We start from the raw sequence: 21,889 nt of genomic DNA, 5'->3' as shown, positions 1-21,889 counted from the left end.
ATGCTTCTGCTTTCATTTATAGTATGTCACCAACACAAAGTGCCTAACAGAACAATATTAGAAACAACAGGCTGTTTATGTTCACAAGGAAATTATCTCAAGTTCTCTCCAGGAAGAGGAAATTTCACTAGACCTTTGACCGTCAGTCAAAGAGACAGAGCGAGGTGACTTGGGGTAGAGAGATAGAGATGCTGTTACATCTTCACTGGTTCTTCAAATCCTCCTCAGCCTAAGTTTCCATCCTCCCCTTGCCCTGTGGCTCAAGTGGGACAGAGACAGGTGGCAAGTGGGAGAAAGGAGAGCAGCCAAACATAAGAAATCAGGCTATCAGATACTACCATCCTCACTACCAACTCAATTAGACCTGAGAATCTAGTAAGCCGCATAAGTGACATAAGCGGCCGCTTAGGGACCCAGATCGCTAGAGGGCCTCAATTTACTAGTCAGGGTCTCAACTTACTGTTGAGAGTTAGAATAGTAGAATGCACAATGTGCAAGTTCGAAATTTGGTTGTGCATCAGTAATTTTTCTCTTGTTATGTCTGTCACTTAATAAACCATGTCAGCTAACAATAATCATGGCCGAATACCGACTAGTCACGCAGGGCACATGCCCAGGTGTCCTGATCACTACGGGTCTCCCATTGATTTTGTTAGTCACTCTCACTCAGATACTGTATCATGGCATAAATCATGGCAAAATGTGTAGAGGGCCAACCAAATCTCACTTAGGGCCCCCAAAATGCTAGAGCTGGCCCTGCTCATGACATTAACCCCCCTCCCCCCAACTCTATGATCATCATTGTAGCTTGTCATAAAATAACATCCAGAATATATATATATACTTTTTTTTTTAAGTAATAGAACTTGGTGTGGCATATGTGCCACAACATGAAGATTGAAGACAATGTGTTGAAGGCTGTGGCAGTGGCACTCCCTTTTTTTGAAAACTGTCCCCACCAGGAAAAGTGGATCATGGAGTCTGTGCTATGTATACTTTGAGCTCTCTGAAACGGAATGCATGTACTTTCCATCTGCTATGTATGATATTCCATCTACGAAATGATTCCTACACTACAGAGAGGTACAATTATGTGCTTATTGCAAATGCGATGTATGTGTGGACTACAATGCAGCGGCAATGCAAGACCAAGGGAGTGACGCATTGCAGGTACAAACACACCAATCAGAGATCGCTATTTCATCCCTCTACGTCTTGTGCCGCGCAAGGCATATCACTGACTAGCAGAAAGTATACATGCGCAGCTGGCCAGTCCATCTTCTAAAGCCACTTTTATGTTTAAATATGGCATATAAATTAATGTCGGTTAAATATTAATAGAGTTGAGGTAATTTTACAATTCATTTTACAATTAATCTCAATAAATGTGTGTTTGTACTAATTTAGTAAATTACGAGAAAGGAAGTTGGCGGAGGGATCGCAAATGGAGGAGGAGTTAAAGTACAACGGTTAAAGGCGCGTCAAACTGTCTGCTAGTGCATTCCGTGAGGTTGCAACTTTAAGGTGCGTCTATATCTCCTTGCGAAGCGTCGTAATAAACCTGCTGCTACTATATCGCAATGGTAAGTGAACCGAATTCAGTTTTTTTCCCTCGCTTTATGTTTCAGAATTGGTCATCCTTCAGTTTTTTTTCTCTCGACAAAAGTAGCTAGTTGCTTGACGTTACTGGGGCTTGACAGCCATGCTGTCTGAATAGGCGAACCTGTGTGCTGGCGCAGAAATCTTGCTGGCCATCGTCCTGAGTTGGATACTTTAGCATTATTTCATATCTTGCAGTAACAGTTAATATAATAACTTAGCTAGCTAGTGACTGTAAATTGTTGTTAGCTTGTTACACTAGTTAACGTCATATAGAAAGCAGCTGACTAACGTTAATAAGCAAGACGTTACTGTACGTAGCCGAAGTTGGGTAGTTAAGATTACCGCCAATTTGCGGTTGGCTAGGAACATTCAATAGCTAGTTTGAAGTTAGAATAGGTCACGTTAGCCAGCTAGCTACATGGCTTAGCGTTACTGTAATGTATTGGCTAGTAGCTAGCCATCAAAGTGGTGATCTCCAGTAGTTTAAAGAGCATTCTCGAGTTTCCTGAAATTTGCTTCCGGTACTTGCTGTCTTGTCTGTGTAACGTTTGTTGACGTTATGTATTTGTGTTGGCTAATTTGACTCGCTAACGTTAAAGCTAAAACTGCTAGGGTAGGTTCACTAACTACTGTAGTTAACGTTAGCTAACTCTACTGTAGCTGGTCAGTTGATGATGCATTCAGAAAGCTAACGTTTATGTTAATACAAGCCAGTTGCCATCACCACTAACGTTAGTCGGTTAGTTGACATAAGTTAAGTGATGGCTCATCTGTTATAATTATTATAACCTCTATCCCCCCAGGCTGATCAACTGACAGAGGAGCAGATTGCCGGTAAGACAGCATTGCACTCGTCTGTCCCCTACCCTGGAACGTGGCCCACTGTGGATGCCCCCCACCTACTCGGCATTGGATTTATATTTTTTGCCTTTTAAGGCTTGCATCGGGACAAGCTGGTCATAAAACGATAATGAATGGGCAGGCTTTCTAACCTCGGGTCTAAAGGACTCCCTCATGGAAAGCAACACAACATGCATTTTTATTATGTCATAAATGATGAAATCTTAACGTGATCATCTGGTCCCACCTCTTGCTCAACTGCTGGTTGCAGCCTTTGACCTGGGTGTGTCCTCTCCTTGTTGGATGGAATTCTGCTAGCTAGTTCATGGCAGGAAGGCTGGCAAGCAAAGTGAGACTGTTCAATCGGGATCTTGAGTCTAACATGACCCAGTGTATGCAAAACCTTTTCTCCAGTAAAAAAAAAAAAACATTAACTCATGGATAAGTTGGCAAGTTCACTATGGGTGGTTTTCCCCCTCCAGGACAGTGGTCAGTTAACCCAAGTTGACTTGACATCTTTTTGTATTTTCTTTCATTAGTTTACTGTTAGTCCCAACATGTTTTGCATGTCAGCAGTCAAGTTTTCGAGATGTAACATTTTCAAAAAGCAGTGTCACTTGCCACCATGTGTTTTGCATCATGATGTAGAAAGTGACGCTTTGCTTCTGGAGAACTTGACTAATGACACTCCCAACATGTTTTGTATTTCAACAGGGGACTGGGAAACATATCTTTTAGATTTGTCTTTACCTTTTCACAATGCTGACTGTTGCGGTCTTTCAGTGGTGTAAGCTTTCAATGTGTAAAGCCTAGTTCAGACAGGGGTTGCTGACAACATGCATCTCAGCTAGTGTGTGGTTTGAATATTGTAGGAAAATATCCCCTGAGTGTTTTGTACAGAGGATTTCAAACTTTTGCTAAAAGAGCTAGACTGTGGCCTAGCTGGCTGACCCATGTTTTCAACGTAATCTACTGCATGTGACATTTCGTGGTTGCCATCTTTCTACACTCGGGTTTTACTGGGTCGCCTGCGCACGGGACAGACCGCAATATCTTGTGAACATGCTCTGGGAAATCTTGGGTGGGGGACTCTGCCTCAGGGATGTTTTATTTAATGCAATGGGAGTTTTGTGCATGAAGGTGACTAGTGTCTTATTAGGAATTTAAATGTGACTTTTCTATGGGAATTGTCTTTCTGGGCTGGACTCTTGTTAAACTGCAATACTGATGCTGTCCTCTGGGAATTTGAAAGTGTTCTTCCAAACTGGAACCTTTTATTTTATTCCAAAGGGCGTCTTCACTAGTTGTAGACTAGTTTTTTTTTTTTTTGTGGGGGCCCATCTGTTAGGGCTTTGGTAAAGTGGAGGCAATTGATGCGTTGTCATGGTTATTTTTGTTTGACCCCTGTGAGGGTTTCCTGACACTGGCAGGTCTATTTATTACACAGTACTCCTGCAACAAAGGAAGTTCCTCTTTATAGCAAAGGATCCTCAACTGCAGGCCTAATTGTGGTTTTCACTATGCTGACAAGCTGTTGCAAGCCATGACTAATTGCAGACTTTGCACAGCAAGACCCCTGGCTATCACGGTAGACTGCTTGTCATTCATTCTGTTCCAAGTCGGAAACTCTTTCTAGAGCTCTGACTCGTTCCCAGATGTCTTGAAATCACAATTTTATAGCAGGTTAGAGTTTAGTGTGGGGTATATTGCTAGAGAATTTCACAGGCAATAGTTATTTCATTGTGCAACACCTTTTTTGGACTAGCCTTTGGGTTTCCTGTATCTGAGGAGTCACTTCCCCTTTTGGCAGTTCAAGAGGAAGGCCTCAGTTTCTGTTTATCTCTCTGCAGAGTTCAAAGAGGCTTTCTCGCTCTTTGACAAGGATGGCGATGGCACTATCACCACCAAAGAGCTGGGCACTGTCATGCGCTCTCTTGGCCAAAACCCCACAGAGGCTGAGCTGCAGGACATGATCAACGAGGTGGATGCTGATGGTGAGAAGCCAGCTCTTTCACAACTTCCTGTCAAGACTAGATGTGTGCAGTCACTGAAGAGATGTCCTAAACATGTTTCTTCTCCCTCCCAGGTAATGGAACGATAGACTTCCCAGAGTTCCTAACCATGATGGCGAGGAAGATGAAGGACACCGACAGTGAGGAGGAGATCAGAGAAGCATTCCGTGTCTTTGACAAGGTAACGCACATCTGCATTCATCCTGACAAGGTGTTTGGGTGTGGGGCAGTACTCTAACGGACGTGTGCTCTGCTCTAGGATGGGAACGGTTACATCAGTGCTGCTGAGCTGCGCCACGTGATGACAAACCTTGGGGAGAAGCTAACTGATGAAGAGGTTGATGAGATGATTAGAGAAGCAGACATTGATGGTGATGGCCAGGTCAACTATGAAGGTTGGTACAAAATATTATTTAACATTTCCTCAATTTAGATTTTCTTTGTTCTTGGCTGGTGTCAAACTAACATTGGCTTTTTATCATTTGCAGAGTTCGTACAAATGATGACGGCGAAGTGAAGGCCTTGTACAGATATTTCTTATATAAATAACTTGCCTTTTTTTCTTTGTAATTTATCTGTAAAATCTTAATAGCCCTCCCTGCTGTCCAAAGGAACTGCATGTAAACTGCATAGGCTCTGAGTCCCCATGTCCCTTTCTTTTGCTGTCATCGTGTTTTGGAGTGACGGCACAGTTGTAATAAGGAATGCCCGTCGCAGCCCCAGGGATTGGCCAGAGCTTAGAACCGTCACGTCTGCTCAGCTCCAGATGCGTGGTGACGGTGGAGACCTGTCAGCTGGTTGTCACTTGGCAACACTGTTGGAATGGAAACAGTGTAGAGGAGTCAACACTGCATGGACTACGGACAAAGTATATGAAATCTCTCAGCATTGCACTACTGCAAAAAATGACTGGTGTATCTTCTAGATACTCATACAAACTCTTTTGTATCTGCTGTTCTATACCAGAAAACAACTTTTAATCTTACTATGCTTTTTAATGTTTTACTCACTTTTCTTTTATGGCCTTTGGCCATGCTTCAACTAATTCATTCCAAGTTGTATATTTTTGTTTTCCAATAAAATTTACAATTTACCCAGATTTGAAAATTGTCTTTTCTCAGCTGTAATAGTTTAAGTTAAATTTGTCTATGAAAGATTCTCCTTTTGCAAAGAGACAGACATGAAAGCTGTTTACTAATGTTCCCATGTAAGGTCCCTGAGCAGTGAAAATGAGCATCAGCCAATGCCTTGTAACATTCAGCTCTAATTCCTATTGTCCTTTAAATAAAAGGACTGAATGGGATCAAAAGCTTGTATTTTTAATAGTACTCCATTAGGTTAACACTAATGTCCAGACCCTTTGCTAAATAGATGCATCGTGTGATGTTGGCTCAGTACCTGGCAGAAGCTGACTGCCTCATCTTATTTGGCGTGAGTTTGCCTGAATAATGCTTCATGTCAAAACGCCAAGACAGTAAAATGAACTGAAAGTTATTTTTAGGTTTAATATTGTGTTTGCAGATATGCCAAGTGTTATTTTAAAGATGAAATAAAGCTCATTGTGGAACTCTCCCATGCTTCCTGAGCCTCTCTACCCCGTCACCCTGCATAGTGACATGCTAGCTACTAGTCAATCTGCAAGTACTGTTCAGGCCATGGGTAATATAATTGCAAGAACATTTAGCCTTATGGCCAACGTGTACTAATACAGTGCCTGTGAGTTACTCATCAGTTCTGTTTCACCTTGAGGCTAGTATGCTGCGCAGCACAAGCTTTGGCATTATCACAGCTATTTTCTCAGTGTCAAGTAACTACCATTATGCAGTTAGAATTTGTGGGGGTGGATTAGGGGCTGAGGTACGAATATGATTAAACATGTCTCGTGACATTTGATTCTGGGATTTGAGATTAATCATTGGATTGTGTGGGTCCCTTTTTTAGCATGTCTCTTAGGCTGCGTGTACACAGTCAGCCCAATTCAGATATTTTTCCCAGTTATTGGAAGAAAAAAAAAAACAGCTGATCTGATTAGTCAAAATAGTAGAAAAAGATCAGAATTGGGCTGCCTGTGTAAACACAGCCTCAGTGTCACATGACATGAGACTCCCTTGACAAGTAGTTTAAACATGAATTCCTGGCTCCTTTGAATCATAAGTTCCATGTAGCCTAACAATGAGGCAGGAGTAGAAAATTCTGCTCCTGCTCCCACAGAAATCTTAGCAGGCTGTCTCGATGACCTTTAGCTCTGGTTCATACTTACACTGCATCACTCAGCTCTATGTGATCTGAGAAGGGAGTTTGGACTAGGCCACTAGAGACAGGTGCTTATAATAAAGGGGTCTTACATGAGTTATTCAACAGGGCCATAACCCTCTGAGAAGACATGTCTAATAACTATTAACTTGATTTATTAAGGCTTTTCATACGTGTCTATGTGACCGCCCAAATTTGTTGGGTAGAAGTGTGTTATGCATCTAGTAATAGCTATGTAATAGCTATTCTCATTCTCAAGGATACTCATTCACACTTATTTAAAGATCCCGATCAGACTACAACTAACCTACCAAAAAGTAGCCTATAAAGATGACAGTCGCACTATAATGCCGCTAGACAACCAGTTATGACACATTTGGGACACATTATTAACTGGTCGTGCGGTAGGCCTGTGTGACGTCACAAAGGATTCAATGTCATAGTGACTATGGCAATTTTGATTTGTTCATAATCAATATCCTAAACTTCAACCTGGGTCACACAGCATCAGCTTGTTGAAAAAGGGATTGTTTGTGGAGCTGCTACCAGCAGTCAGTCTGATAGAGGAAGAGGCTGTAACAGGATCTCTGTTGGACAAACAGCAGACGGTGAAGTGCGTACACACAGCATGGGGAAAACACAAAGTTGGTGACATATCCCGCAATGATGCCTCACGTAGGGCAGATGAGAGGGTAAGCTTAAGACTATTCAGTGTTATTTCCATCTTTGTACTGATACTGTATTGGGTGATTTAAAAAATGGTTTGTTGAGAGCAGAAATATGCTGTGAAGTGAGATCATCTTTGCCCTCAGGAGGAGTTGGTAGTCATAGGATATTATGGCTGTTAATACACTGAAGTTAGATTCAGTCTCTTGGCAAAGAAATACATTAGCTAAAATGCAGTCACTAAAGTGCTAAAATGCAGAAATGAAATGAAGTCTGTATTATTTGGTCACAGACTTCAAAATATAGTCCATAAACACACCGTTCTTCTGTTTGGCCTTTCTTCCATCTAAAGGGCAATGAAAAAGGAGAGGTGTGACAGGGGCGGCTGGTGGATGGGTACCTTGAAAGTAGGTGTTTTCAGTGAGGGGAAGACAACTGGCAGTAGGTTTCAGTAACACATCTTCACACCGTCATTTCCCGAAAATGTCCTTAATACTGTATATCTACAGTAATAGTGGAATGATAGTGTTTCACAATATTTTTTCCCCCCCAAAAATGATTGAGGCCCACACAAAATTGCATTCTAATGGTGGAGCCTTCTAATTGGTCAACAAGTCGGACCAGCTCTTGTTGTCAAATTGACTGGGGCCAGCAAATCTCTTGTTGTCAATTCAACAACGGACAAAACAAGATATTTACTGGCCCCAGTCAATTTGACAACAAGAGACGGTTTGTTGTTGAATTGTTACAAGTAGTACCTTTAAGATATGACATAAAACTCTCTATCCAGTGCAGTTAAAGGTGATGCTGTCCAAAAATGCCTTTTCAATCTCTGTTTCCTGTATATGCGGGAAATCGTGTGCGGGAGTTATAACATTTTTTTTCTACAATATTTAAACATTTGTATATCTCCTTTTTCTTTCATCGCCATTCCCCCAGGAAACGCCCATGCCTGGAGAGTCGCCCAGATGTAGATGCAGAAGGGGGACCTGCTGCTACTGGGAGCCTACGGCTTTTACTTTACATTTATTTAACTAGGCAAGTCAGTTAAGAACAAATTCTTATTTTCAATGACAGCCTAGGAACAGTGGGTTAACTGCCTGTTGAGAACAACAGATTTGTACCTTGTCAGCTCAGTGATTTGAACTTGCAACCTTTCGGTTACTAGTCCAACACTCTAACCACTAGGCTTCACTGAATCCACCCAGGAGGTCCTCCAACGTCAGGCCTCCTACTCCTTTATGAACTGCCCCCGGCCAAACAACTCACCCTGGGCAGTCCGCGACAAGGTGGGGAGAGAATGTCAAGAGGAGGGGGACAAAAGGAGGGGGCGTGGGGGGAGAGGAGCTAGGGAGGTGAGGCAAAGGGGGTGTTATCAGCAGTAATTTATCTTCTAATAACACAGTTTTATTTGAAATTATAACCCGAGAGTTTGTCCAGGAAATTGACCTTTCACCATGCCACTACAATGTGACCGAGAAACCAGTGCCCAAGGTACCCTGCAAGTAAACACTTGCATAATCTATCATTCAAATGTTGACAGTGTCAAATCTGAGTCACCGCAAGCAGACTGCCTATGATTCATCTCCTTGATATTTGAATCATCCCTAGATATCTTTTTCCTGTGATCTTTCATTTCTTCAAAACATGTACAAACAACAACCTGACCTCTTCATTTCAGTGCCACACAACAGGTCTGGCCCACTGAGGTATAATAAGAACTAGAGACTGCCTCCAAGATGGCCAACCTTTGTTTTCAACGTAATCTACTCACGTTTGCATGCGCCATTTTGTGGTTGCTGCCGTTTTTCTTACTGGGATTACTATGTCTGCGCGCTAGTGCTCAGTGCGCACTAGGCAAAAGTATTGCGTGAACATGATCCGGGAACTCTGGCAGAGCACCTGGACAGCTAAACAAGCCAACCATCACTTCCCCTGGCCAGCTGGGGTCATGACCTCAGAGCATGAATATAAAATGTTAATATCTTCGGCTGTCAGTGATGGAAGATTTTTTTCATTTGAATAATTCAATGGATGTTTTGTGCACAAAGTTGAAAAAATAAAGTATTTTATTAGGAATGTTCAAATTTGAGTTATCTATGGGGCCAACAATGGGAATTGTCTTTCTCAGCTGGGATTTAGTTAAACTGCAGTATCGAAACAATACTATATGTGCAGTCAAAAGCGTGCTTCCAGACCGTAACCCTAGCCCCTTGGTCTCTATCTATGCCAGTGGAGGCTGGTGGGAGGAGCTATAGGAGGACGGGCTCATTGTAATGGTTTGAATGGAATACGTGGAACAGTCAAACATGTGGTTTCCATGTGTGATGTGTTTGATAGCATTCCATTTATTCCATTCGAGCCATTACAATGAACCCTTCCTCCTATAGCTTCTCCCACCAGCCTCCACTGATCTATGCTCATCTTCTCTACAGCACCTCATCTCCTCTCTCACCACTCCTTTCCTTGCAGACACGTGATGTTTCGTTCGGCAGTGCAGAGTGCCAATTATCTGCCTGTGAATATCTAGTCTCCACTGGCTATGACTAAGGCCCTTACATTGCCAACAAAGACTGCAGGCTCACGTGTTTCAGCTGGTTTGGTTATGACACCCATCACAGAGTCTGTTCTCCGACCGCATTTGATTCATACTACGGCACTGTGTTGATTGATGATTCAAGTTCGGTTGCACTGCCTTCCCTGTGGCTCAGTTGGTAGAGCATGGTGTGTGCAACGCCAGGGTTGTGGGTTCGATTCCCACGGGGGGCCAGTACAAAAAACAAACAAAAAAAATGCATGAAATGAAATGTATGAACTGTATTCACTACTGTAAGTCGCTCTGGATAAGAGCGTCTGCTAAATGACTAAAATGTAAAATGTAAATGTCTGTGTGTGCTGCAGCAAGTGCATCCGTACTTGATAGATATTTGAGCAGTGTTGGCAGCTGTCTCGTGTTGACAGAGAAGGAAATGTGTAAAGAAATCTCAAGGGTGTTATGACTATGTAGTAGGGAATTTTTTCACTGTTAGTGGCGTGTCAGGGCTAGTCCAAGTGTACTGTCAAAGGTTAAAGAGCTCAACAAATCCCGTGGCGATTGTATTTGTGGCCACAGCCATTCAGACAGCTGCCTAGTTGATGAATTGAAGCAGGTTCGCCATATATCAGTGGGTCAAGGGTCACAGAGTCTTAATGTTTTACACTGAGAATAGTCAGCCAGAGAGTCCCTATCAAACTCGTTCAAATAGGCAACAGAGGATTTCTCTTGGATTGCTCTTTGCAGGCTAAGAATGGGAAATAGACTTTCACATATTCCCAGAGAAATATCCCCAGGGCTTAAAGTGTTGCAAATCCAACAAAGAGGGCGATTGTTTTTTTAAATTCTGATTTGACTTAATTTCTTCGTACTCTGACCAAATTGTGCCCCAGATTTGCGCACTCAGAACAAACCATTTTTGGAGCCTTTATTTCCACTCTATTGTATTTCCACGACATTAACTCAATAGCCTATCTGGGATTATCCAAATCAAATCATTATTGTTTGGCCATGGCCTCTGAAGTTTTGTGGTTGAGGATAATAGCTTGGAGGATCTGCACTACGTACACGCGGTGTATCCACGGAAATAGAGGTGGTCGAGGACCTTCGCTGCAGCACACCCGTGATTAACCAAAGGTCAAAGGTTCAGCAGACATCTGCGGCATGGGCCAGTTATCTGTGCCAATGCCGGGAGAATGTGGCACTCGCTCTAGCAGCAGCGAAAAGTAGGCCAGGCGCCTTACACAGAGGCAGATCATCAGGACAGATCATCAGGACAGCTCGTCACGGGAAGGCGAGAGTGCTTCGGTCCCCCGTGTCCTTTCTAAAATCTCCTGTGAAATACACCTGCATTAACACCTCCACCGCGGATCAGCTCCCCTGCGAGCTGATGGGCAGGTGGTGGATATCAAGTGAATTTGCCCAGCGTGAATCCAAATGGCACGTAATGATAGCTATAGCTAGCTAGTCTGAGCCTCCCAGCTCAGGGACAGAGAATGGCTCCTCCTAGGAGCTCCTTTTCTTTTCTTCTCTCGTTCCTTGTGCTATGAATCACCCTATCAGGAGGGCTAGGGATGGATGGATTACTGGCTCAGCTTGGTCAGAGACATACAAATGTCCAGTAACGGGAAGGCTAGGAGAGGCTGTGTGCTATTTTCTGCTTATGGTCAACAGTATGTGTGGGCAGCGGGGGAAAAGGATAGCTGGAAGCCATTAAAATAAATGTTTTGAACCTCGTGTAATTAATATACTGTATATGCAGTGGTTCAAGTATAAATACTCATACAATTGGAACTGCCTCAATGATCCAACTTCACCGTGTTTTGGCATTGAATGCTTATTATAAACCTGATTCGTGCCAGTAAATAATCTTCAAGACAACCATTCAACTTTAGTCCCTCTGAGCAGGTTTATTTGCCTTTGTGTGTGAGTTAGCCTACTATAAGTAATGAATCAAATGGTTCCTGTTTGTGTTCAGAGAGAAGGCCCTGGTCCTGGACACACAAACACGCACGCACACATACACACACACATACACACACGCACTCCTAAACATCATGTCATTTCGGATGGTTAATTGAGCCCCTTATAAAAATCTAAACAGAAATCGTCATTTTTGCAGCTGTTATGTTGTGAGCTATTCTCTCTCCCACAGTCATGATCAGTGACGATCTAGCTAGCTGTGTTCTAGTGAGTGTGTGTCTTGTTTGACAGAGGACCGCAGGACCAGGGACCTATGAGCCTTCCTGGCAGACGGGTCACCACATACCATTATCAAATACGTTTGTTTTGCCTAAATACATTTTAGAGACACTAACCAGGGAAACCAATGGATATTCATCTGCATTGCAATGCTGGTTGACCAACTTTCATTCACTAAAGTTTAACGTATGTGAAGTTCGGTAGCTGATGTCTACACCCCTTCTTTGGTGATTGGTCTACAGTAGTACTCCTAGAAGGAGTGGGAACATTAAGCGTTTGTTGTCATTCAACGAGAGACGACTAGTTTCATGCGCATTTTTTTCACTTGAGAAATACTGCACCAAACATGTCAGTTAGATTAGCACGACTAGGACCTCGGCAAAAACCACAGATTTTCAGGAAGTGTTTCTGGCTTTTGATGTTGCTACGGTGGCTCAAGAGAGACAAAACAGTAGTATTGCCACTTTTTTTTCTCATGTTTCAAGTAAAGGTCTTTAGAGAGTATGCAAGCACAGACGCTCGCCTTGCCTAGCCGAGTTCTGCTAGGAGCAAACCAAACCTATGTATGTAGACGCCTTTAGCAAGTGGCTGAGACTATCTCACCCGAGAAAACTTCTGAGCATGCGAAACAGCGCCCCTCTGTCATAGTGTATGTAGCCCATCTATCTGATGCCGTCTTGCCAAAAAAAAGAGTATGATATGCCATACTCTTTTTGGCCAGACAGCATTAGATACATGAGCTACACATACGGAGACAGAGGGGCGCTGTTTCGCTTGCTCAGATGCTTTATCTGAGATTTATGCGTGTTTCTGTCTGCACGCGTCTCGGTCAAATAAATGATCAATATTTAAATATTTTATTTGGACGGGTAAGGAGGTACGGTAGGGCGGGCCAGGCCCCTTAAGGCCCGCCCATAATGCCGGCCCCAGCTGGATTCAATCCGTAGCGCCGAAGATCAGCGTTACAGCCTGATTGCGTTCGCAGAGACTGCATGTACGGTAAACGCTGAGTACGTCAGCTCAATCGAAAATCACCTTCAAATTTCAACTGCGCTACGACGCTGATCTTCAGCGCTACGGATTGAATCCAGCCCTAAGTCCTTCTGCATACCCCACTCGCTCTCTCACTCTCTCTCGCTGGCAGCCTGTCCTGCAGGCTGTTTTGCTTCCACAGTATCTGCTCTGCTATGCACTCGTGAGTGAGTGAGTGAGGGGGGGGAAATGCAGTTCAGTCATCCATCACCTGCACATACAGTAGCTTAGTGCGGCTTGCTGCACATTCAACATTAGAAGAGCAGCCAGTGTCACACACTAAAAGGGCTACTCTTACTGTCCATGAGCAAAACAAACACACGGGATAATGTGGACACAAGTTACACTGGCATAGACCTTGATAAGAATCAGACCTGTGGAGAGTAGGCCAAGTAGTTGTGGGGGTTTATACAACAGATCGTTTTTCGGTCCTGGATGCTGAGTGGCTGAAACCACATTTTCATTATAGTCTTGACTGTGTGAATAAGCAGAGAGAAAATACTCTCCTCTCTGTGGAGCTATGAGAGAAAAAAAACAGGGAGGGCATCTTTTGAGACATCCCTCTGTGCGTCTCACTAGTTCCATTTCCTTGTATTGATGTCAGTTCACAATGTCTGTATTCTCACAATAATCGCAAATATATACCTAATGTCATTATCTCAGCACATCAGTTTAAACCTCCCAACACCTCACTTACTTGTCTCCAACTAGTGACACATACAAGTGGCTCAAGTGGTTCAAGAGCAGGGCTCTTATTTCCGTTGTCATTATTTAGGGCACTAAGGAGCACACTTTGAGGCTGACAGAAAGACATTCCTATTAACATGGGCCACAAGCCTGGTACCGTAAGTACTATGTGGTATCTGAGTATTTGTGGTGGGTGCATCATTGCTCAAGGCTGTGGTCAGGGGACACTACAGCCACTTGTAACCTAGTGGGTAGAGAAGCGGGCAAGCAACCCGGAGGGTTCCTGACGTTATCCCAGATACCTTCGCCTGCTGTTGTGCCCTTGAGCAAGACACCTAACCCCCCTACAATTCCTCCAGGGGCGCTGCACTGTTGCTGACCAATTGCTTCCAGTCCCTTGGGGTGTGAGCATAAAGACACATTCCCATCTCTGTCAATAAAGTAGGCTAGATCTTATCTTATAATCCTTCATGGTCAGTGGTCACCATAAGAACACTCTGATCTGTAACATATGGCCCCATAGTGACAATTTAGCACAGCCCTTCTCGCACGTCCTGCATCAGTGAAAGACGTGGGCTAGGCTGACACTCTCTCCCTCCATGTCTCTTTCTATCTAGCCCCCAATTATACCTGGTTCTAACATGCACCCTTGATCATGCACCCTTGATCTACACATTGTGTAGCGCGGGCAGTAATATTTGACATGTGTATATACAATATATATGACATTATAAATACCTCACATGCGATACTCGTAATAAGACTAAGCAATTAGCCAATTAAAATGTTTATCTGACTCCGTGAGATAAATAGCAATATGCAAGAGACTATAGTTGAGTTACATTAATATGCAATGAAGAAATGTCTGAGAATGGAATTCTAAATACAAGTGTATTTAATTACTTTGTAAAATGAATGATAACATTATACAGTGCATAAGCTTAAGTTACAAAGCATTAAAAAGCATTACAAGGCATTATTGAGAGAGAGAGAGAGAGAGAGAGAGAGAGAGAGAGAGAGAGAGAGAGAGAGAGAGAGAGAGAGAGAGAGAGAGAGAGAGAGAGAGAGAAAAAGAAACCATGACTTGTGCCATGGACCATAGCTCCTGTGAGAGGGAGAGAAAGAGTGTAGGTATCTCACCACAGCAAGTCAGAAACAAATAAGAGAAAGAACAATGAATCTAAGACCCTCTCATAAGCATCTGAGTTGTCTGGATTCCAAAACTGAGTTGTTGATCAACAGTATTCTTGTAAAGTTAACCTCCAATCAGATATCAGACCTACATGATGTAACCTCTGCTTCTCAGAAGTAAGACAATGAGGGTTGGAGAGATAAGAATGCTGACTTCCAGGGCCTTCTGAGTGGTGCAGCGATCTAAGGCACTGCATCACAGTGTTGTGGCGTCACTACAGCCTAGGGTTCGATCCCAGGCTGTGTCTCAACCGGCCGAGACTGGGAGTCCCATAGGGCAGCACACAATTTGTCCAGTGTCGTCCGGGTTAGGGGAGGGTTTGGCCAGGGGGGGGCTTTACTTGGCTCATCGCGCTCTAGCGATTCCTTATGGCGGGCCAGGCACCTGCAGGCTGACTTCGGTCATCAGTTGAACGGTGTTTCCTCCGACACATTGGTGCGGGTGTTAGGAAGCACGGTTTGGCGGGTCATGTTTCAAAGCCCGTCGGGGAGTTGCAGCAATGAGACAAGATCGTTATATCACGAAATTAAACAACTTCCTAAGACAACACGGAGGAACTTCTTGCATACAGTTGATAAGAAGAGACCGTTTGGGGGCTGGGATGCCCTACAGTGGTGTTAAAATGTGTCTCCTATCTGTCCACTGTGTCTGCATTGTGACCAGAATTCCTAGTCCCTCCCTGTATGCACATTATTTGACAGATATTCTTTTAAAATAGTATTTAATTATTTATTTTAAAAAACATTGATGCCACAAGTCAATGGTGTCACACGTTAATGATTTTAGAAGGCAATATAATGATGATTTTAATTATTTCACTGTCCAGCTAAAATCAAAATCAAATCAAACTTTATTTGTGTAGACCTTACCGTGAAATACTTACTTACAAGCCCTTAACCATCAGTGCAGTTCAAGAGTTTAAAAAATATTTACCAAATAAACTAAAGTAAAAAATAATAAAAAGTAACACAATAAAATAATAACGAGGCTATATACAGGGGGTACCGGTACCGAGTCAGTGTGTGGGGGTACAGGTTTGAGGTAATTTGTACATGTAGGTAGGGGTGAAGTGACTATGCATAGATAATAAACAGTAAGTAGCAGCAGTGTACAAAACAAATGTCTACACTTGTCAGACATCCAGACACAATGGGTTCCTGACTACCTCTTGAAGTGATCAGGAAGATCTGATCACAGTCAGATCACAATGTGTCTTTTGATTGTCTACACCTGTCTAAAAATGTGGGAACAATCAGAATGTGGACAAGATCAGGACAAAGGATGTATGCTAGAACCAGGTATAAATGGGGCTAGTGAGAAAAGGATAACATTGATTGACCCAGGTTAAACCTTCTCTCCAAAAAAGCAAAATAAATTAATCTTAGAAAAGGCACTGGGCTACATTTTATTACAAGAAAATGTGGTTCTATTGTCTACTAATTACTTGACATTTTGTGATATCAAAAAGCAAAGGGAAAGAGATAAGCTTGTTTAATTGAACACCTTCTAAACTCCATGTAAAATCCTCTTCAGGGTGGTGACAGATGGGTCAGCTGCAGCCCAGGTTTATTGTGGGATGAAATCACTCACTTTCATTAGAAATTATCTGGTGTCAACAAGGCCATCTAGGCAGAACAGGCAACTCAAACATTACCTATTGCATTTCTGGGACCTTTTGATTTCCGGAATAGCTAAAATAATTCAGGAGAATATTGGCAGGGACCAAGCCACGATAGTGGATGTTTTGAAAGTCCTCTTATCCTTATCATTGGCAGCTTTGAACAGGAAGTGGTCCAGCATCAAACCGAGTGGTTAAATATTTTTGGACTATTTGTGTTTTCCAATATTTGCTGTAAGGACATTTGTCCTGAATTGGCTTATACCAGATCTGGAGAGACAACAAGTGTCATTAGTCACTCCAATCCACCTCACTCTCAAGGTTGATGACCCCATAGCGCCAAACGAGCAAAAACAAACTTTGTTTATTGACAATGCATTGAACCAAGATGGCCGCCCGACCTAAACTTGCTTTTTTAGGGTGAAAGAGGTTGAGGAGACAAGGGTCAGGGCTGTACAGCAGATCTCCTATGTGGAGGAAATGTTGCTGCAAATGTTTTACGTCAATCAAGTGATCTGGATACACTCATTCTGAAGAAGGTGGATTTTGTAGCATTTATAGCCACAGTTATTAATCGTACAAGAAGCTGGACATCATTGTACAAGAAGCTGGACAGAAGCTGGACATCATTGTGTCTGCAGACAAAACGTTTTGGGGGCTCTAAAACGGTAGAGGCACAGCAAGGTCACCAGAAAATGTCCCGCCCTCATTGGATCCTTCTGCGCCTGTGTAGGGACCTGATTCGAATTTTTGATTTTAACAGAAAAGCAAGTTGATTTTGCTTAGTTTAACTTTACTTTAACTTTGGACTGCTGTTCACTTATGTCCTCTCCGGCAGGGTCATATCCACTCCCATCGCCCCGACACCTCTGTGTTGACAGATGGCTAAAGAATTCAGAAGGCAGCATGACACCAAGGCGGGCGATGATTAACAGCTGTGATAGGCCGACATTACAGCTCTATTAAATGACCTATAAAAGTTTAATAAGCTTGAATAGGCTGTTTTAGTGAAACAAGGGGTCATTGTTTATCCTGTAATGGTGCTGGCATGATGTTTGGCACATGGACGAGGACCACGGCTGTTTAAGGGCGATCAGGTGAGTCGGACTGGTGAAAAACAAACTGGGGGCAAGGTTGGTGATCGCTCTGCTGCTGTACCTCATTTACGCTAACTGGCTAACCTCAAACATTATCAAGAAGGATGAGTTACAATTGGAAATCTGCCTCTTCAATGGCTGCCGCCTTTGTGTGTCAACACCGTTATAGAATGCATTGTTAGGTCGCCGGTTCCACACATAACCTGTTAGCGTCCACTATATTATCTTCTCTCTGCCCTACAATAACCCCCTGGAGTTTGGCAGTCTCACATGGTTGCTCCCTTTTTGTCCGGAATACCACCTCACATACAGTACTGTACAGGGCTAATCATAGAAATAGAATGACTAGAACTGGCAATTTGTCCCATGAACGGTGGACCCGCAGCCACATTGAGTGTACCCTTGAGGGTACAGTCAAATTGCAGTTCTGGGGTTCTTTACCTGTTCTAGTAATTCCATTTCTATGGGGCCCAAACTCTTGTCAAGCTTTATATGAAACGATAGTACAGTTTTCTAAAATGTTGGTATCACAAGCATTATAACGTTTTGTTACCTTGTTGTTACCGTGGTAGCGCTATACCGTGCAACAGTACTTTGGGCACTATTATGTTTTCCCCTGCAGTCAGTCCAGTTGTTTCCCACTCGACAACAACCAGATCCATCACACTATGTGTCAGTGTGTATGTGGGGGGTGCAGGCAGGCTGTCATAGGGGTGTAACCTGGCCCAGACACCTGACCCCCCCTCTCAGCCCTAAGTGCTCAGGTTGAGTGACCTGGAACCTGGCAGCCCAGCCACCTCGGAGGGTAACGAGAGAACCCTGCCAGGGCCACCTGACATCACCATGATGCTGCCACATAGCAGACACGGTCACTGGGACCCACCTATACATAGGGGAGAATAAAGAGCTAGGGACAATCAGAACTATTAAGAGACAATTAAGTCTCTCCTGGAAATTATAGGGCACAAGACTACAACACACATGGGTACATCACACACAAAACACACGTGGAATCAGATCTATGGCTGGTATTATACTCCAAACGGTCTCCATAGCAAAACGTTACTGGAGCGTGCATAAAGATACAGCCTACAGCATACACAACATCTCTGAACAGAGCCCTGTGTGTGGTGAAATCACAAAGCGGTTACGGAGTACTTCTAGTTGAGTATAAATTGAGCCTTAGCCACCTCTGAAGAACCAATGCAAGTGCCTGATCATATTGGACTGGAGAACGCAGAATAGCCTACTATACAGGGATATACTGGCCGTGTGTACAGTGCCTTCAGAAAGTATTCATGCACCTTGACTTATTCCACATTTTGTTGAATTCAAAATTGATTAAATAGATGTTTTCTCACCCATCTAAACACAATACCCCATAATGACAATGTGAAAACATATTTTTTGAAATGTTAGCAAATTTATTAAAAAGAAATACAGAAATATATGATTTACAAAGTGATTCACACTCCTGAGTCAATACTTTGTAGAAGCACCTGGTGGAAAGCAGACTGAACAGGTTTTCCTCTAGGATTTTGCCTGGGCTTAGCTTCATTTTGTTTATTTTTTTATTCTGAAAAACTCACCAGTCCTTAAAAGATTGCAAGCATACCCATAACATGATGCAGCCACCACTATGCTTGAAAATATGGAGAGTGGTACTCAGTAATGTGTTGTATTAGATTTGCCCCAAACATAACACTTTGTATTCAAGACAAAAAGTTAATTGATTTGTATTACTTTAGTGCCTTGTTGCAAACAGGATGCATGTTTTGGAATATTTTTTGTTCTGTACAGTATTGTGGAGTAACTATAATGTTGTTGATCCATCCTCAGTTTTCTCCTATCACAGCCATTAAACTCTGTAATTGTTTTAAAGTCACCATTGGCCTCATGGTGAAATGGCTGAGCTGTTTCCTTCCTCTCCGGCAACTGAGTTAGGAAGGTTGCCTGTATCTTTGTAGTGACTGGGTGTATTGATACACCATCCAAAGTGTAATTAATAACTTCACCATGTTCAAAGGGATATTCAACGCCTACTTTTTAATTTTTACCCATTTACCAATAGTTGCCCTTCTTTGCAAGGCTTTTGAAAACCTCCCTGGTCTTTGTGGTTGAATCTGTCTATGAAATTCACTGCTCGACTGAGGGACCTTACAAATAATTGTATGTGTGGGGTTCAGAGATGCAGTACTCATTCAAAAATCATGTTAAACACTATTATTGCACACAGAGTGAGTCCATGCAACTTATTATGTGATTTGTTGTACACATTATTACTCCTGAACATACAGTGCCTTCGGAAAGTATTCAGACCTTTTGACATTTTCCACATTTTCCAGCCCTAATATAAAATCAATTAAATAAATACAAATACTCAGCAATCTACACACAATGCCCCCTAACGACAAAGTGAAAACAGGTTTTTAGTAAAAATAAAAAATGTATTAAAAATATAAAACTGAAATACCTTATTTACATAAGTATTCAGACCCTTTGCTATGAGACTCGAAATTGAGCTAAGGTGCATCCTGCTTCCATTGGTCATCCTTGAGATGTTTCTACAACTTGATTGGAGTCCATCTGTGGTAAATTCAATTGATTGGAAATGATTTGGAAAGGCACACACCTGTCTATATAAGGTCCCACAGTTGACAGTGCATGTCAGAGCAAAAATCAAGCCATGAGGTGGAAGAAAATGTCCGTAGAGCTCTGAAACAGGTTTGTGTCGAGGCACAGATCTGGGGAAGGGTACCAAAACATTTCTGCAGCATTGAAGGTCCCCAAGAACACAGTGACCTGCATCATTCTTAAATGGAAGAAGTTTGGAACCACACCAAGACTTCTAGAACTGGCCGCCTGGCCAAACTGAGCAATCGGGGGAGAAGGGCCTTGGTCAGGGAGGTGACCAAGAACACGATGGTCACTCTGACAGACCTCTAGAGTTCCTCTGTGGAGATGGGAGAACCTTCCATCTCTGCAGCATTCCACCAATCTGGCCTTTATGCTAGAGTGGCCAGACGGAAGCCACTCCTCAGTAAAAGGCACATGACAGCACACCTGGAGTTTGCCAAAAGGCACCTAAAGACTCTCAGACCATGAGAAACAAGATTATCTGGTCTGATGAAACCAAGAACAAACTCTTTGGCCTGAATGCCAAGCGTCACGTCTGGAGGAAACTTGATACCACAAACCTAGTACCAGCCTCAGACAGGGGCGAAGGTTCACCTTCCAACAGGACAACAACCCTAAGCACACAGCCAAGACAAAGCAGGAGTCTCTGAATGTCCTTAAGTGGCCTAGCCATAGCACGGACTTGAACCTGATCGAACATCTCTGGAGAGACCTGAAAATAGCTGTGCAGCAACGCACCCCATCCAACCTGACAGCGCTTGAGAGGATCTGCAGAGAAGAATGGAAAAAACTCCTCAAATACAGGCGTGCCAAGCTTGTAGCGTCATACCCAAGAAGACTCGAGGAGGTAATCGTTGCCAAAGGTGCTTCAACAAAGTGCTGAGTCAAGGGTCTGAATACTTATGTAAATGTGATATCTGTTTTTTTGTTTTAATACATTTGCAAAAACTTCTAAAAACCTGTTTTTCTTTGTCATTATGGGGTATTGTGTGTAGATTGATGAGGGGATTTATATTTTTTTAATACATTTTAGAATAAGGCTGTAACCTAACAAAATGTGGAAAAGTAAAGGGGTCTGAATACTTTCTGAAGGCACTGTATTTAGGCTTGCCATAACAAAGGGGTTGAGTACTTATTGACTCTAGTCATTTCAGCTTTTCATTTTTTATTCATTTGTAAAATTTCGAAAAACACAATTACACTTTGACATTATGGGGTATTGTGTCTAGGTCAGTGACAATTGAATCCATCCAGGCTATAACACAACAACATGTGGAAAAAGTGAATACTTTCTGAAGGCACTGTAAAGTGTTTTAGATGTCACGTAGGCTAATTGTTCGGTCTGGACTGGCCGGGTGATGAGCAGAACTGCCCTGAGCCCTTCATCAGCTGATGTCATCCTGAGAGGCTTTGCGGCAGGCTGGCCCATTCATTAATCTGTCTTCTTTTACCAGCCTTGTCCTGACCGAGCTACATTATAGATCACTTCACATCCGCTCGGATTAGGCCAGTGCTTTT

At 42.9% G+C, this 21,889-nt stretch overlaps 1 protein-coding gene across 1 annotated transcript; it reads left to right on the top strand.

The window, feature by feature from the left end:
- The first annotated feature begins 1,449 nt into the window (after positions 1 to 1,449).
- Positions 1,450 to 5,553, top strand: LOC106605143 (calmodulin-1). The gene is made up of 6 exons (XM_014200496.3): positions 1,450 to 1,583; positions 2,406 to 2,436; positions 4,293 to 4,436; positions 4,529 to 4,635; positions 4,714 to 4,849; positions 4,943 to 5,553. Exons 1-6 carry the CDS (start codon positions 1,581 to 1,583, stop codon positions 4,969 to 4,971), a joined length of 450 nt encoding a protein of 149 aa, XP_014055971.1. The 5' UTR covers positions 1,450 to 1,580; the 3' UTR covers positions 4,972 to 5,553.
- Positions 5,554 to 21,889: the final 16,336 nt, after the last annotated feature.

Source organism: Salmo salar, chromosome 01 (assembly GCF_965601325.2).
Source record: "Salmo salar chromosome 01, fSalSal1, whole genome shotgun sequence".
Classification (NCBI taxonomy): domain Eukaryota; kingdom Metazoa; phylum Chordata; class Actinopteri; order Salmoniformes; family Salmonidae; genus Salmo; species Salmo salar.
The sequence above is the reverse complement of the archived record's forward strand: the minus strand, read 5'-3'. Positions and strand labels throughout refer to the sequence as shown.

Bases quoted from the DNA above. Each gene is read 5' to 3' on its own strand.
- LOC106605143 (XM_014200496.3), top strand. The intron at 2,437-4,292 runs GTAAGACAGCAT...ATCTCTCTGCAG, and splicing joins GACAGAGGAGCAGATTGCCG to AGTTCAAAGAGGCTTTCTCG. The intron at 4,437-4,528 runs GTGAGAAGCCAG...TCTCCCTCCCAG, and splicing joins CAACGAGGTGGATGCTGATG to GTAATGGAACGATAGACTTC.